This window comes from Argiope bruennichi, chromosome 8 (genome assembly GCF_947563725.1).
Source record: "Argiope bruennichi chromosome 8, qqArgBrue1.1, whole genome shotgun sequence".
NCBI classification, from domain to species: Eukaryota; Metazoa; Arthropoda; class Arachnida; order Araneae; family Araneidae; genus Argiope; species Argiope bruennichi.
The window spans coordinates 120,056,933-120,072,150 of NC_079158.1; the positions used below are offsets into that span (position 1 = coordinate 120,056,933).

The window sequence follows — 15,218 nt, forward strand, 5'->3', positions numbered from 1 at the left end:
ATTTTTATAATTTTTTTCCCCGTAAAGTATGCTCTTTCCTATCAAATTCGTTGAACGATATTCACTTTTGGACGATAGTTTTCCTTTAGAAATCTTTTAAACAATACTATAAAGTATAATAATTAGATTTTTTTTAAAGAAATCTGTGCAAAAATAATTATTGATACCATTATCTAGCACTTGAAAGAAGAAACAAGCAAATCATTACGGAATAGTTTCTCCATTATTTTGTTCTGTCAATATAAAACCCTGCGATCGTTTATCCAAACTTCTTCCCAACGGCATTATTAATCATCTGCGAATCGTCTGCCCCGCTAATCACTTTCACTATAAATTTATGTGTTCTTTCATACTTTTTATTTGTCTTTGCTCCTGTTTGAGATGCTTTTAACGTTCGTGTTTACTTATTGGCTTCAAGTTAAAATAAATTTTATGAGCTCTGAAACTTCGAGAACCTTATTGTAGAAAGCGGACCATTTTGATTATTTGAAGCATTTAGAAATTTGCTTCATAATATTTTACAGTTGTAATTTACAGTTCCTGTCAATTATTGTAATTGTAATATCAAGAAAATGAATGAGAATATATACTAAAATCGGTTTCAGAATGGGCAAGTTCACAAGATTCTAATTTTTCTCAGAGACATTTTAAACAATTGTCAAAAAATGTGAATTTATACACAAAGAAATAAATAATTTCACTTACATTTTATTAAAATTTTTAAAGACACTTTCAATTCGGAGATCTTTCCTGAAGGCAAAAGCCAAGTAAGCTGCTCCGTATTCAATGTCAGTTGCTCTGAGGCCACATTTCCCGGTCTTCACGAATCGTTCACCGATGATATTCTTCGACCAGAACTTATCAGCTATGAAGACACGTTTACCTTCTTCCACCGCGTCCAGCCAGCCTGGAATTATTCCTTTACCAGGTAGATTTTCCAGGCTATTCTCCATTCTGAACCAGATAGATTCATAACTTGTATTCGCCAATCTCTATATAAAACATCACAGGTAAACATCACAGGCAGAAAAGTCAGTTGAATTAATTTTATTATAATACTAAAGAACTAGCTGCCTTTGACGACCAGCTAGTTCGTCAGTTTATTGAATTTTTAGGTTATTAAATGGTTCATATAAAATAGATACACACATATATATAGATACCGATATCTTAATCTAATTTAAATTTTTATTAATTACCTAATTTTTGTTTTAAAAGAGCTCCAGTTAACTTCATTCTAAAATGATCTCTTATTTCCTGAACTAATTCCCACTTTTTTAAAAAAGAATTAATTCTACACGCGCTCTGTAAAACAGCTAGATTCAGCATTTTCTCACGTTCCGAGTGAAGAGATAAAAATCCTTAATGTTTATAACATTCTAAGACTATACATATCAATGAAATCCCTATTAAAATCTCATAGTAAAGCCACTGAAGGGAAAATTTTTGTTTCCTTCAACTTTTGTATCGCGATTGGTTTGGTTTGGTTTAGTTATATTAACGTCCCGTTTGAAGCAACACTAGAGCTATTTTGGGACGGACCTCGTAATTTTGAACCGCGATCAGATGACGAGGACGACACCTGAGCTGGCATCCCCCTCACCACACCAGCGGGAGGACGTTTGGTCATGACGGATTTAACGTGCAACAGACCCCCTTACACGACGGTTCTTCGGTGGAATCGGGTCTCGAACCTGAAAACCCTCCGGTTCCGAAGCCGAGACCTTACCACCAGGCCACCGCGGCCCTTTTGTATCGCGATGTATACTAACATATACGTAAATGATGCTACTCGTGTTGAAATAAATAGCAGTTTTTCAATTTCAAAAGTTCCTTCTTCGCATCTGCTAAAATATGATTACATATATATATATATATATATATATATATATATATATATATATATATATATATATATGTGCAATAATATTTTAATATCTAATTTAATCTAAATTAATTTCCTAAATTTTTTGCTTAATTTTGCCCATGTCGGGGTCATTCTAAAGTGTTCTCTTGTTTTCTGATCCCATTCCACATATGAAGCTGTGTAAAAATTACTGCGCAATCAGTTCTACGTATCAAGTGAAAATGATCCCTCCGTTGCCCTTGTCAAAGGTCAACACGTGTATTCAATCGCCACGTGGCCGGAAATCCCATGTTATATAAGAGTAATGATCATTTGTTTCTTTCTTTCCTTACTTCTGTTTTTGTGCCACGCTGTGGCGGACGTGCCTTGTCCGCGTCTCTGCTTGTAAATAATTATGCTTTCCCGGAATGGATATTAAAATTAATTTAAAAATGTTAAATGTCTCTTCAGTGTCTTCGAACCTGCATTCTACTGCAAATCAAAAAAGAGTATACAATGAGAAATAAAAGTGCAACTGAAAATCTTATTGCAGAGTTGATAATTTGCAAAGGCGCGCTATTGAAATGTTTTGATGGTCGAATTTGAATTCCATTAACATTTAGAAACATTGTATCATATCAATTAGGTATCAAATTAAGCTAAGAATATTGCTACGAATATACGTACTCTTGTTATCGTGTTTAAGAAAAGTTGCCAAACGGTCGCCAAGTTTGTCACCCCGCCCGGGGGTTACTGATCCGGCATCCCATCAGCATCGAATAGAGTTGATCGTAAAACGGTCTTTCTTACGATGGAACTATTCGTGCTGGGAAGCAACATTACAGATTAATAACAATATATTTAAGGAGGAAACTATGCGGAAATGAAAATGATATCAATAAAAAGATAATTTTTTTGGGATCGCTTTTTAAATTAACTGTTTTTAAATTATGCAATTGCTGATTTCATAATTAAATCATAACAATTATCCATCTCGTGGCAGTTAAGCCTATTTTTTCTCCCGATTAAGCTCTCTATTTAAAGCCTTTTCTTGATTTCTTTTTATCCTCTGCCTAAATGGATTTATTGGTGATACGACGAAAACTCTCCAGAACATGTTTAGTAATATTTTGCACCTCCAATAATAAACTAAGCGAATCGTTGAACTCGATGCATCCGTAAAAATTTTCAATGAAGCAATTTGAAATTCTTTTATGTTGGTTTATTTACATTAGACTGCTCCCATTTGACTTTAAGTAATAAAAGAGATTTATATAGATAGATAGATGCTTAAAATGATACACACCTTGAACAGGGCCATAGGATATGCATTATTGACAGTACTAATGCCCATCTTCTTGTCTTCCAGCAACTCTTCTATAGTTGAAATTCTCGGCTTCAGTTTGTCGGCGGCAAAGGCTGAGATAACAGCTCCTTGGTAAGTGTACATGAAGATGACACAGACTGCAATGAACCACAAACACTGGAGCAGGCGGAAGCTGGGTGACGACCATACGTGCTTAAGAAACCATCTTTTGTTTTCACCAAAACCTGCAATTGGCGCAGAAGTTTAAAATTTTTATTAATATATAAATTTTCTTTTTCGTCCATATTTTATAAAGTGTTTTATTACTTTTCCCCATATTTTATTGTTATACATACGAACATAAATAGTGAAACCATAAATGAAATAAATTTTTAAAAAGACCATTTTTAAATTATTAAATATTGGAAATCATTTTTATACATTTTTATGACATATTTAAATTTTGGAAATCATTTTTTTTTATATTTTTATGACATATTTAAATATTGGAAGTCATTTTTGATTACAACAAACTTTTGAAAGGAGATTTGAAAAGAGGAACGATTTTCAATTAAACTAAGTTTCACCAATAAAATAAACAAACAAAAATTATCGAATAAATTTAATGAAAATAGTCTTTAAAAACGCATTCTAATTAGTAAAATGTGTAGTTCTAAAATGTTAAATCTTTAGTTTTAATTATTTTATATTTTTAAGTACTTGATTTATAATTATTAAAGATTAAAAAATGGTGCAAAGTATTATTATAAAGAATATAAAATTTTTAAAATATTTTTATCGGGTTCGGTACTAGAAGCATCCCTACATAAAATCAAAATTTAATTATATTAATCGATTAACTAAAAATTAAGATCTTTAAACACTATAATAGTGCATTGTCATCGAGAATACACAAATATACAATGTTTGGAAACTCTATATCATTAGTAAAAGAAAATAAATTAAATTTCATCGCTACAAACCATAAAAAAAGTCACGTTAAATAAAAACATTTAATAGTTAAAATACTTGAACAGAGTTTGTAAAACTCAGGGGTTTCTACAATTGTAAGTAATAGATTTATCTTTGACGGAACAATTTTTGCATTAAATTAAAAAAAATAACAAAATAAATTTAAGAGGCTATTTCTTTTAATATGCGGCATATTAATCTTTATTATAAATTTCCCGCGACAGAAATTTCATGAAGGAGTTCAAAAATAATTTAAATTATTTTTAGTGAAAAAAAAAGAGAGAAAAAATATATTTCCGAAAAAGAGATAAATGTTTTAATGTCTTTTAACACAGCGCATCTCTACAAAACTTCAATCATACTAATTTTAATCAAAAATAAATATAGGTCTCAGTTACAACTGGAACCTGACTTAGCTAGAAAATAATAAAGTTTATGCCCAAAAATCAAAATTAATCATAATAAAATCGGCTCTTTTGTCATCCTTATCAATTATAAATCTCAAAGTTTATAATTATGTAGTTTTTCTCACTATTTATTTCAATATATAACATATTTATTTCATATTATAATGTTTATTTAAGAATATAATTAATTAATATTAGTTTAAAATGCTATATTTTAACATTATGAAGTCTCCCTTTAAAATACATCAACTTTTAATCTGAAAATGCTTTAATGATGGTAGATCTACTTTAATTTGTATTAATGTATTAAAAATTTTAAGAAATTTAAGGATTCTTTATCTTATAATTAAAATATTGAACGAAATAAAATATCAATGCATCCACATTTTCCATTCATTTTTTTCCAATACTCAGTAAGTTGTATTATAACAAACTATTCAAAATCCTAAACAATTTTTAATTTTTATTAAGTAATTTTAGAGTAATTTTTTACTTACCTTTTCCTATTAAACCAGTCTGAAAAGCCCATAAATATTTAGAATATATTTCTGGCACTGCTCGTTTCTCTGGAGCTGGTAAGGTTTTGTAGATCAAGCTGGCAGCAGCAGAAATAGCGAGTGTGGTCACAAACAAAATAATCCAAACCTCAGAAAAGGATAGAATAAAGAATAATTATTACAAAATAATTAAAGTAGATAATTAAATTATAAATATATAATATAATAAACTGATTAATTAAGAATATAAAATAAATAATGAAGTAAATAATTAAATGGAGAATATTAGAGTGATCAATAAAGTCTTTTCTAGCGCTTTAAATTCAAAACGGCGTTTCGGATATACAGGAGACTAACGTGTACGAATAGTAAAGCGATTATGCTCAATTTATTGAAACAAGTTACAGTGCCCCCTAGCTGCGAAATAAGAAAATTACAAAAAATAAAAGAGATTGTACAGAAAGTCCTGTCAAAAAAATGTACGCTATACCATAATAAAAACATAGAAAACATCTCATGGAATTGTCTGTAAAATTGGCGGAGATATTTACGATAAAATTATGAATTTGAAAAATGTATTCTAAATTTCCCCCCACTCACCAAATGTATTTTCAAGTTTGATTGTTATTATTATTATTGTCTACAATTTTCGCAGCTTAAATGTCACTTGGTTGTTGTTTAATTCAAAAAAATTGTATGGCAATATCGGAAAATGTAGTTTTCAATTTTAAGACAAAAAATTTTTTTCAAGGCAAAGAACGTTTGTAATTTTAATTGCAAATATCTCTGCCAATTTTACAGATAACTCCAAGCATTTTTTTCCTGTGTTTTTATCATAGTATAGAGTGCATTTTTCTGATATAACATTTTCATCGCTCACCTTTATTTTTTTAAATTAATTTTTGTAATTTTCTTATTTCGCTGCTAAGGACCAAGGAAAAAGGAAGTTATACCCCATAGTATATATGTGCCTAATTTGATAGTTCTAGTTCAAACAATCTCTGAGGTATCAACACCTAGACATACATATAAGCAAAAATTCATCTTTATTATAAGCAAAATCAAAGATGTTTCGCTCCATTTTAGGAGACAAATGTAGGAGATTTTATATTAGTTTCAAAACGCTGTCCAAGGAGCTAGGTTTTGAGTGTTACCTGCTATCAATAATTATTGGTAATAGCGCCTAAATCTATTAATAGCAACAAAATACTTTTTGAAAAAAAAATTTGATGCGGTTTTATCTATTTTATTGGCCAAATGTAAGTTATTTCAAGAAGTCCGTTCCTAGAATGGCTTGTTGCTGATCATCCATAAATCAAAATTTCAGAAGATTTACTGCTTCTCAAAGCTTAGACTAAAAAAAAAAAAAATTAAATAAAGATTTAAAAACGCATTGAACTACTGGCATCAAGTAAACAACTTTTTTGCAGTTAACCAAATTGAATTTTAACAAAAAAAAAAAAAAAAAAAAAAAGGTATTTTTCTAAACTTTTCTAATGTGTACCTACAGTTTACACCACCGGTGTGAAGAAGAAGAATATTATGTAGTGGTCAACGGCGCCGAAAGCAAAAATAGAAATATGAAGTAAGAATCGCTTGTGTATTGGACATTACGTAATTATCACCTTTTGGTACTTATCGTCTAGAAAGACAAAATATTTAAGAGAATACGAGACCTGTTTTGCCATATTCCTTCATCCTACACTTCCCACTCCCATCCCTTACTGCCCATTCGCAATATAAGGAGAGTTCAAATAATGGCAAAGATAACTGAATCAAGATTCATTTGAAAATTTTCGAACTAAAAGAAAATATAATATACAATTTAGCTACATTAGAGAAAACTGCTAATTGAAGCACTGGTTATTTCTTTTGATTAAGTGAAAACCAATAATTTCGATATAATTTAAAATCCAACGATACCAACTGATAATGCTGTAAAAATATTTTACCGGTATTGAATAAACAGCTAAAATCATAAATGGATTCCTGTTGCTGGACACCATTCCTGATACTATGGTCATTTGTGAAAAAGCCAAAGGAACAGAAAATTCTACTGCAAGAGATCGATCTTCGTCTATGAAAAAAGGACCCGAAATATCCGATTCCTGCAACACAGTAAAAATAAATAATATTAAATATAAGCTTAAGATCATGAAAATGATGTACAATATGTCATATGCAAATATTTTTCTTAATAATTTATTGAAAACAACTCATTAACAAAATACATATTCAAAAGATTTACTGAAGCTACTTTTTTATTTAAAATTATTTAATTTTCCTTTATTAAGTTGATATTTGATTACAGAAGTCGTTGTTTAATTTAAAGTTGTAATGAAAACGAAATTAATTTCTGTGATATCATAGTGACATCAAGTGGCGTAACTATGAACTGAAGGGATTGACAAAATACCTAGTGCTCACCATCTCAGAGAACACCAACATGAGATATTAAAATTACTCAGATAAATAGTTTAGTTTAGTTATATTAACGTCCTGTTTGAAGCAACACTAGGGCTATTTTGGGATGGACCTCGTAATTTTGAACAGCGGTCGGATGACGAGGACGGCACCTGAGCTGGCACCTCCCTCTCCACTCCACTCCACACCAGCGGGAGGACGTTTGGTCAGGACGGATTTAACGTGCAACAGACCCCCCTTACACGACGGTTCTTCGGTGGAATCGGGTCTCGAACCTGCAACCCTCCGGTTCCGAAGTACTCAGATAAATAATCATTGTTAATTATACGCTTCAAGACTCCAGGAAAATCAAATCATCAACTTTCTTTGCAATACCGTACAATGATGAACTACGGTTTTGAATTTGTATGACTAAGTTACTGTTGAATACCATAATAATTAATTTCGTTTAAAATGTCTAGTATATTGAATCTGCCAACATTTTATTCACTTTTATCACTTGAGTAAATATCACAGATCATTATCACCTATTATAAGGGTTGCCCAAATGAAAAGTGGACAAATTTAATGAAGAGAATACCTTTATTCGAAATCAAACGAAATCGCCATAGGCATTGTAACCTAGGTACCATCGTTTAGGTAGCAGGTCTATGTCTTTGCTGTAGAGAGATGGTGGCTGATTCTCGAGAAAGTCCTGCACAGATTCCTTCACTTCGTCTCTCTCTACGTTTCCCTATAATGCTCTCTTAAGTGGTCCAAAGATGTAGAAGTCACAAGTTATCAAATCCGGAATGTACGGTGGGTATTCAAACATTTCTTAAAGGAATTTTTTTAAGGTCGTCTGGGTTTCACGGGAGACGTGTGGGCGGACATAGTCATAGAAAAGGATCACTTGTTGTGTGAGAAGGCCTGGCCGTTTGCCTTTAATTGCTTTCCGTAGTTTCGTCAGAGTACTGCAATATTGTGTTGAATTGATAATGCTCCCTCGGGGCAGTAAATTAATCATGAGTATTCCACGGCAATCGAAGAATCAGAAACCGTAATACCGCGCGATGTTCCGATCTTGACGCATCCATGTATAGCATCACTTTACTTTCGATCAATTTCCTCTGTCGCGAACAGTTTTCACTGTTGAACGCCGCATTCAGTACACACCTCCTGCCGCCCTTTATATCCCTGTTCAGTGGCGCTGCTATAACTGCAGTCGTTCTGATGCAATCACAAGTGTCCACTTTTCACTTGGGCAACCCTCATATTTACTGGCAGAATATTAGGTAAGTTACAAACAAATTTTGTTAATCAATTTGATTCTATTCTTCTAAAAATTGTCAACAACGTTCTTGTGAATATCAGTCAATATCAGGGTCCGATTAATCCTTCTAGGGGTGCTTAGGCAATACAAGTCTAGGGGCCTCTTTTCTCCCCCTCAACTTTGAAAAATAATATTTCTACCGATTTCAGTTTAAACTTTATGTAAGTAGCTTAAAGTGGCATATTTTCACTAATTGAAATAGTAAAGTATTTAATTACAGATTACTTCTTTCCTACACACTAATGGAAGCGTTTATTAGCCAATTTAAATAAATAAATGGTCTAAATATAACTAAATTAACTAAATATGTCATAGATTTTAATAATGTCAATTCAATTTAAGTTATACTAATACTAGCAACGTTAACAAAAAGAATTTATTCTAATAAAATAAAAAATAATTCTGATTAAATTATACAAAATTAAGAAACTAATGAAACATAAGCAAATTAATAGAAAATCAATTATTGAAAAAACTGGAATTATATTAGCACACAAAGTTTAATACAAAAGAAGCAACTATTTCAAGCAACAAAAGTATTGTTCTTAGCAATTCAAAAAGTAGAACTTTAATAAAGTGGTAAATTCAACACTCGAACAGAGAAAGACTAAATAACTTGAACAGAGTTACTTTTTTGTGAATTGCATGAGCATGAATTGACTTCATTGCAGTGAATTCTGCCACACTCTGTGTGAATCACACGAAGAACAATTAGCAACAATTATAAATATACTAACGTTGGCAACGATGGATCCAATCATACCAGACCAAGTTCCATTCACTTTCGCACCATAAACGTTATCTGGTTGAATTTCAGCATGGTAACTGTAAATACATTCATAGCATGAAAAACCGAGAAAGTAAAGAAAACTTATACATTATCTATCAGGATTTTTTTTAAATGTTCAAACTTATAATTCAAATAAATTAAAGTTTTAAAGTAAACACTCAAAACAGATTGTTGATTTCAGAAATTAACAATACTCAAGATTTCTATTTTCCTATGGCTTTATAAGTAGTATAGAATCTTTTGTTGTTGTTTGTTTATTTTTAAAGGTTTATCTTGGAATCATGTGGACATATATTTCAAATGAAGCTTTCTGTCGAATAAATATGAAGCTGAACCATTTAGTGATCTTGAAATGATGTTAATCTACCGTTATTATCAGTCGTTTTCTCTGTCGGAACAAAATCTAGTGAAATATTAGCAATCATCTGAGCTAGTGGTTTGCATTTAACAGAAGCAAGAGAAGCGCAGCTTCAGTAAGCATTTTCTTTTCTCAGACGCTGTTTAGTTGTGTGATCTCCACTTGTTTTTTCTTACAAACTTTCAAAAATACGATTATATTTTCTTTGTATTTGCGGATGGATGTAAAAGCGGATTTCTAGTGAATCGCTTTTTCTTTCAGTATTTGTAAGTTTTCAGCCGCTTGTATCTGTGGTGTAATGTGATTATACAATTTATACTTCAATTTTCTGTCTCACTTTAGGTTCCATTTCGTTCATACGCTTAATTCATCATTTTCTCGGTCACATTATCATGTTCAATCATATACTTTGGTTGAAATATCGAGCATCTGTGGTCTTTTGAGCTTTCTAATTACCTATTACCCGCTTAGATGTAATTACCTATTCGCTGTTTGATGAATTGATTCTCGGAAAATCAGCTTTTTGCGTGATTCTGTCCAGACATTTGATATTTGGAAAATTATGTGCAAAAAATCATCCCAAAATTCTATATATTATCTTCAATATCTGGTTTTTATGTATTATGTTTTGTCTCCGGTTGTAATTTCATCATTAGATTAAATCAGCCCTCCTACTCATAAAATTTAATTCGTTACGATATCCTTTGACTATAGAGATTCAAAAAGGTTCAACTGAGGTAGAACAAAGACAATGTCAAAACGATAAAATTTGAAATGTCAATGCAATAGAGGAATCTCACATTTGAGGCTTTAAGAAATATGAAACATTGGCGTCTATCCACAAAAAAAGGGAGGGTAATTACTGATTGGAAATTTTTTTATAAGAATGTAATCATTTGCTAAAGTTTGGAATCCTGTAGTGAGTCCAGCGGTAACTAAGTTGTATATGCGTCATATTTCCTTTCAGTACTTCTTCAAAAAATTATTCTTGCATTCAGCCTCTTTTTACTTGAAATAATTTAATTACATTATTACAAGTTTTTTAAGCTTGTGTAAATGATAGTAGCTTGTTAAACGCGAAAATAATTCGGCTGCTTCAATAGTTTTCGAACCACAGCACGTCATTGATTAGACCATGTTGGCAAGCGTATAGATCATGGCGGAAATAGTTCTGGTTCAAACCGGAGCCTTGCTCTAGATTATGATAAAAATTTATGAATAATGATTCAATATGCATTTTTTTTATAAAACTTATGAAAATTTGAGGAAATTTATGTAATGCTGTAGGCTGATTATGGATACATCCTTCTGAAGAAGATAACTCTTTTCAAAAGAATCAAGCATTTCAGAAAGGCCTATCAAGACTGCAAGACTAAAACAATAAGTTTCATGCTTTGGTTGAAACATCCAATTTCTGCGGTCTTTTGTGTTTATCGACTGCCTATTCACTGTTTAGACAATTGTTGGTCTTAATTTCATTGTTATATTAGATCATCCTTATTACTCATCAGATTTAAATCCTTGCGATATCTTTTGGGTTTTGAGATTTATTCAAAAATTCAGATAAGATAGAACTGGGAAAATATGGTGACAATAAAACTTGAAAGGACAAAGCATTAAGTTATCTCAATTCTTTGGACTTAAGAAATATTTTGGATATTAAAAAAGCAGACGGGATAAGTATATGGTTACCGGGGGAAAAAGGTTTGAGAAAAACATTGATACATTCTAAATTTTCTAAAATAAAGCTTTTATGACCTCATTTTGCATATTTAATGGCAGTCTCAAAAAGAGGGTGTTGCAAGAGGGGGGGAGGCGAAATTATCAAAGCCCAAAAAGGAAAGTCCATCATCTGAAATAAAGAGATGGAAGGTTTAATGACTAAGTGTTGAGTACGTGGTTGCTCCAAATTGCAATATTTTGTCTCGATTTTACTTCCGGTGATCCTTGCCAGAAGAAATATTTTGGCAATAATTTGTGATTCGGACGGAAAACGAGAAAAACTTACATCCTGTGATTAGTCAATATAGTCATTATTTGAAGGGAGAGACTACATGTCGATGGAAGGGCTAGTTAAACGGTACTTCATCCCGAGGCTAAGTTAGAACTCGGCGGCGCTGTTCATTGAGTAAATAATAGTATATTCCTATTCAAAATATTTGAGTTGGTAAGGTACTATTGAAAATTTATACTTAACCCTTTATAGTATTTGTAGGTATTTATGCTTTTTTTTAAAATGTCATCAGTTTCAAATAAAATCGAGATCTCACTTTTATAAGAATGAAAAAATAATGATAAAACGATAATATGGCTTGCACTGACTCGAAATCCATAAACATCTTCATTCCATCGTAAGCGTCTTTGGCATATCCACCGAGATGGAACTTGTTGTCTTTGCCCAAAACTGGATCGACAAATGGAACCCACTGTTTAAAAAAAGTTATAAATTAGTATTATTTTACATTCATAAAAGTAATATTGAAGTAAGACATTAATAACAAAAAATAGCAAGTAATGCCACAATTTTGTGGGAACAGAATCCCAGTTCCAGAATTAGAAGATTCATTTTCCATCCTAGTCGATGGAACACAATTACAAAAGATGAAGTGCATTTCAAATTACGTTTAACGTAACAAGAAAACGGGAAACTAATCTAATTAACGAATGTGAAAGTCTAGTATCCCCTGTATCTAAAAATTTGAAAAACTATGGGAAACAGAAAATACATTAGTTCCCACTTTTTAAAAAGGAAGGTATACTTGGACTGAACAAGCAATTGTAAATGATGACAAACAACGACATGAAATCGTCCGTGTAACAGCTTGAGGAACACTAAATGCATAAACTTGGTGGTTACTGGAAAAGCAATCTTATAGTCTCAAACCTAGAGTGCTATTAAACCAAATTTTAATATACAAAAATTGCTTTCCTTTTTATTAAAATAGCATGCTACGGTTTAAATATTATATCGTAATATCTGTTTTAAAGTATTATAAGAGCGTTTTTCTCCTTATCTATTTCCTTATCCCTCGGGGGGAGGCACCTCGAAATGATGAAATGCTTCCATCATGGTGGATTTCGCCACCCTGGAAGGTTACACAAATAGGAGGGGAATCTGACTCCTCTCATCTATGACGCGATGTACTTCCTTCGGGGAAGGTTGTACCGTGGCCGGTGATGGCCCTTAGAACTCAACTACAGTTCCCATCAGTGTTGCTGTTGAGGTGTTCCGGTCATTCAGCCTTATGGTTTAAATTCGTGTGCCTTCGTGGGGGGTCGGAGAGTCAGATGGTTGACTTATCTACTTTCTTTTTTCTACTTCCCAATTAGATGGTTCTCTGGTGTCGGATTATGTGTCATTTTTTTATCAATCATAGAGTTTTAGATAATAATTTAATTTCAGCTTATAAGTTTAGCAAGTGTTAATCCGATTCATACTAAGATCTATACACTACGTTGGCACAAAAATGTTAGCCAATCACTTTATGAAATTCATGTGAAAATTATGTACAAATATGAAAAAACAATCCTTATCTTTATTTAATATAGATGACTGTGTGTTTGTGTGTAGGAGTTGGCGCTGTACAAGCTAAATTGTTGCATTACTTCATTACAAAATTCAATGTCAAAATTCGAAGTCCGAATTAACATCGAAATTCGAATATTGAATTTATTACAATAAATTCGATATTCGGATTGATATTGAATTTATTATAATAAATCTTCAATCATTACAAAAATATGAAAAGATTATAAAAGATGTTTCCTTTATATTAAATAGGTATAAAATAAGTCTGCACAAAAAAAAAAGAAAATGTGCCTGAATAAAGCAGAATTAGAAATGTTTTCATGATTTAAGATATATGCTACAATCAACAAGAAAAATAAGTAATTTTCTATTTTTATTGCTTTTTTTTTTCCTTTTTATAGCTTTGCACAAAAATCTATGTAAAGAATTATCTCTATAATGGAAAGTTTAAAAGTGAAATTATAAATTTTTAACCCCTTAATAGTAGAGCATATACGTCATAGAGTCTCCTAATTATCGCTTTTTAAACCTATAAAATGAAATTAAAACATTTAACCCATTATAATTAGATTAAAAAATTACGCATGATCCATAAGCACTTCAAAAACTCTGAATGGATTCTTAAATGGGTAATTCTCAAATAACTGAGACCATTTCCGAAACGCGAGGTGAAATCCAATTATATAATGAAAAAAATAAGTTAAAGATTTAAATTGAGATTCGACTCTATAGGCATCAAAATTTTAAACAATCACTAAGAAAATGTAGCATGTAACATTTAAAAATCGATTAGCATATAATGGATTTTGAATTCAGCATTACAAATTGTATCAAAGTTATCGAAATCTGCAATAAAAATTTAACTGAGCTAAATACTTTTTTTAATTGACTGCAATAAAAATTCAATTAAAAAAAATTCCACGAAATAGAGATTGGATTTTATTTTAAAACTGACTAATTGTTCGTTAAACATTTCTTTAAAAATATATGTATTCATATATGAGTAATATATTATTAAAGAATATAAGAATATTTTAAGGGCATTTCTTTAAAAATATATGAGTAATATATTTCTTAGAGAATATAAGGTTATTCTAAAAACTGTTCTTCAAGAATTAAGAATATTCTAAAGACACTTATTTAAGAATATTAAGTGTAATCTTTAAAAATTTCTAAAAACATTTCTTCAATATTCTTAATGAATACAAGAATATTTCAAGGCATTTCTTTAAGAATGCATGAATAACATATTCTTAGAGAATCTAAGATTATTCTAAAGACATTTCTTTAAATTTAAGAATATTCTAAAGACATTTCTTTAGGAATATAAACTACTTACCGGCGCATACCTTATTCGATAAACCGTCATCCTCCTTTTCTTCAAAAATTGCTATGACTATTCTATTATTATAAAACAAAGCATGGACAGTAAAATATGACTAATATAATCGATTAATCGCGTTCCATCTTTCCCTACAGCTCGTGGGATAGCATTTTAAATCGACAAACAGTGATTTATAATATTTATTTTCGCTCAATACCTAAAAATAGGTTTTCTTTTTTTTTATCATTCATATATGTTTTAAGAGATATATTTGCTTTGACTTATCAATAGTCTAGTTAAACCATGGACATGGTCATTAATAAAAATTGCCAATTAATCTTATCGATTCTTCCAGTTGGAAATATGATAATGGATTGCATTAAATGGAAAATCTGTCAGAAGATGAATGAAAATTCTTTTTTAAACCATTTATCATTTATATCATTTATCACT

At 30.9% G+C, this 15,218-nt stretch overlaps 1 protein-coding gene across 1 annotated transcript; it reads right to left on the reverse strand.

Annotated features, from left to right (window-relative positions):
- Positions 1–831: 831 nt before the first annotated feature.
- Positions 832–14,810, reverse strand: LOC129980743 (probable glutamate receptor). Its single transcript, XM_056091124.1, has 8 exons — positions 14,781–14,810; positions 12,235–12,338; positions 9,502–9,589; positions 6,981–7,136; positions 5,029–5,176; positions 3,153–3,397; positions 884–992; positions 832–845 (listed from the first exon to the last, which is right to left on the reverse strand). The coding sequence occupies exons 1-8, from the start codon at positions 14,808–14,810 to the stop codon at positions 832–834; spliced, it is 894 nt and encodes a 297-aa protein (XP_055947099.1).
- Between the last annotated feature and the right edge of the window lie 408 nt (positions 14,811–15,218).

Excerpts from the sequence above, each read along its gene's own strand:
- LOC129980743 (XM_056091124.1), bottom strand. The coding sequence starts at position 14,810 with ATGACGGTTTATCGAATAAGGTATGCGCCG. Across the intron at positions 9,590-12,234 it reads AAGATGTTTATGGATTTCGA|TTACCATGCTGAAATTCAAC; the intron begins GTCAGTGCAAGC and ends ATGTATTTACAG. Across the intron at positions 993-3,152 it reads ATCCTATGGCCCTGTTCAAG|AGATTGGCGAATACAAGTTA; the intron begins GTGTGTATCATT and ends TGTTTTATATAG.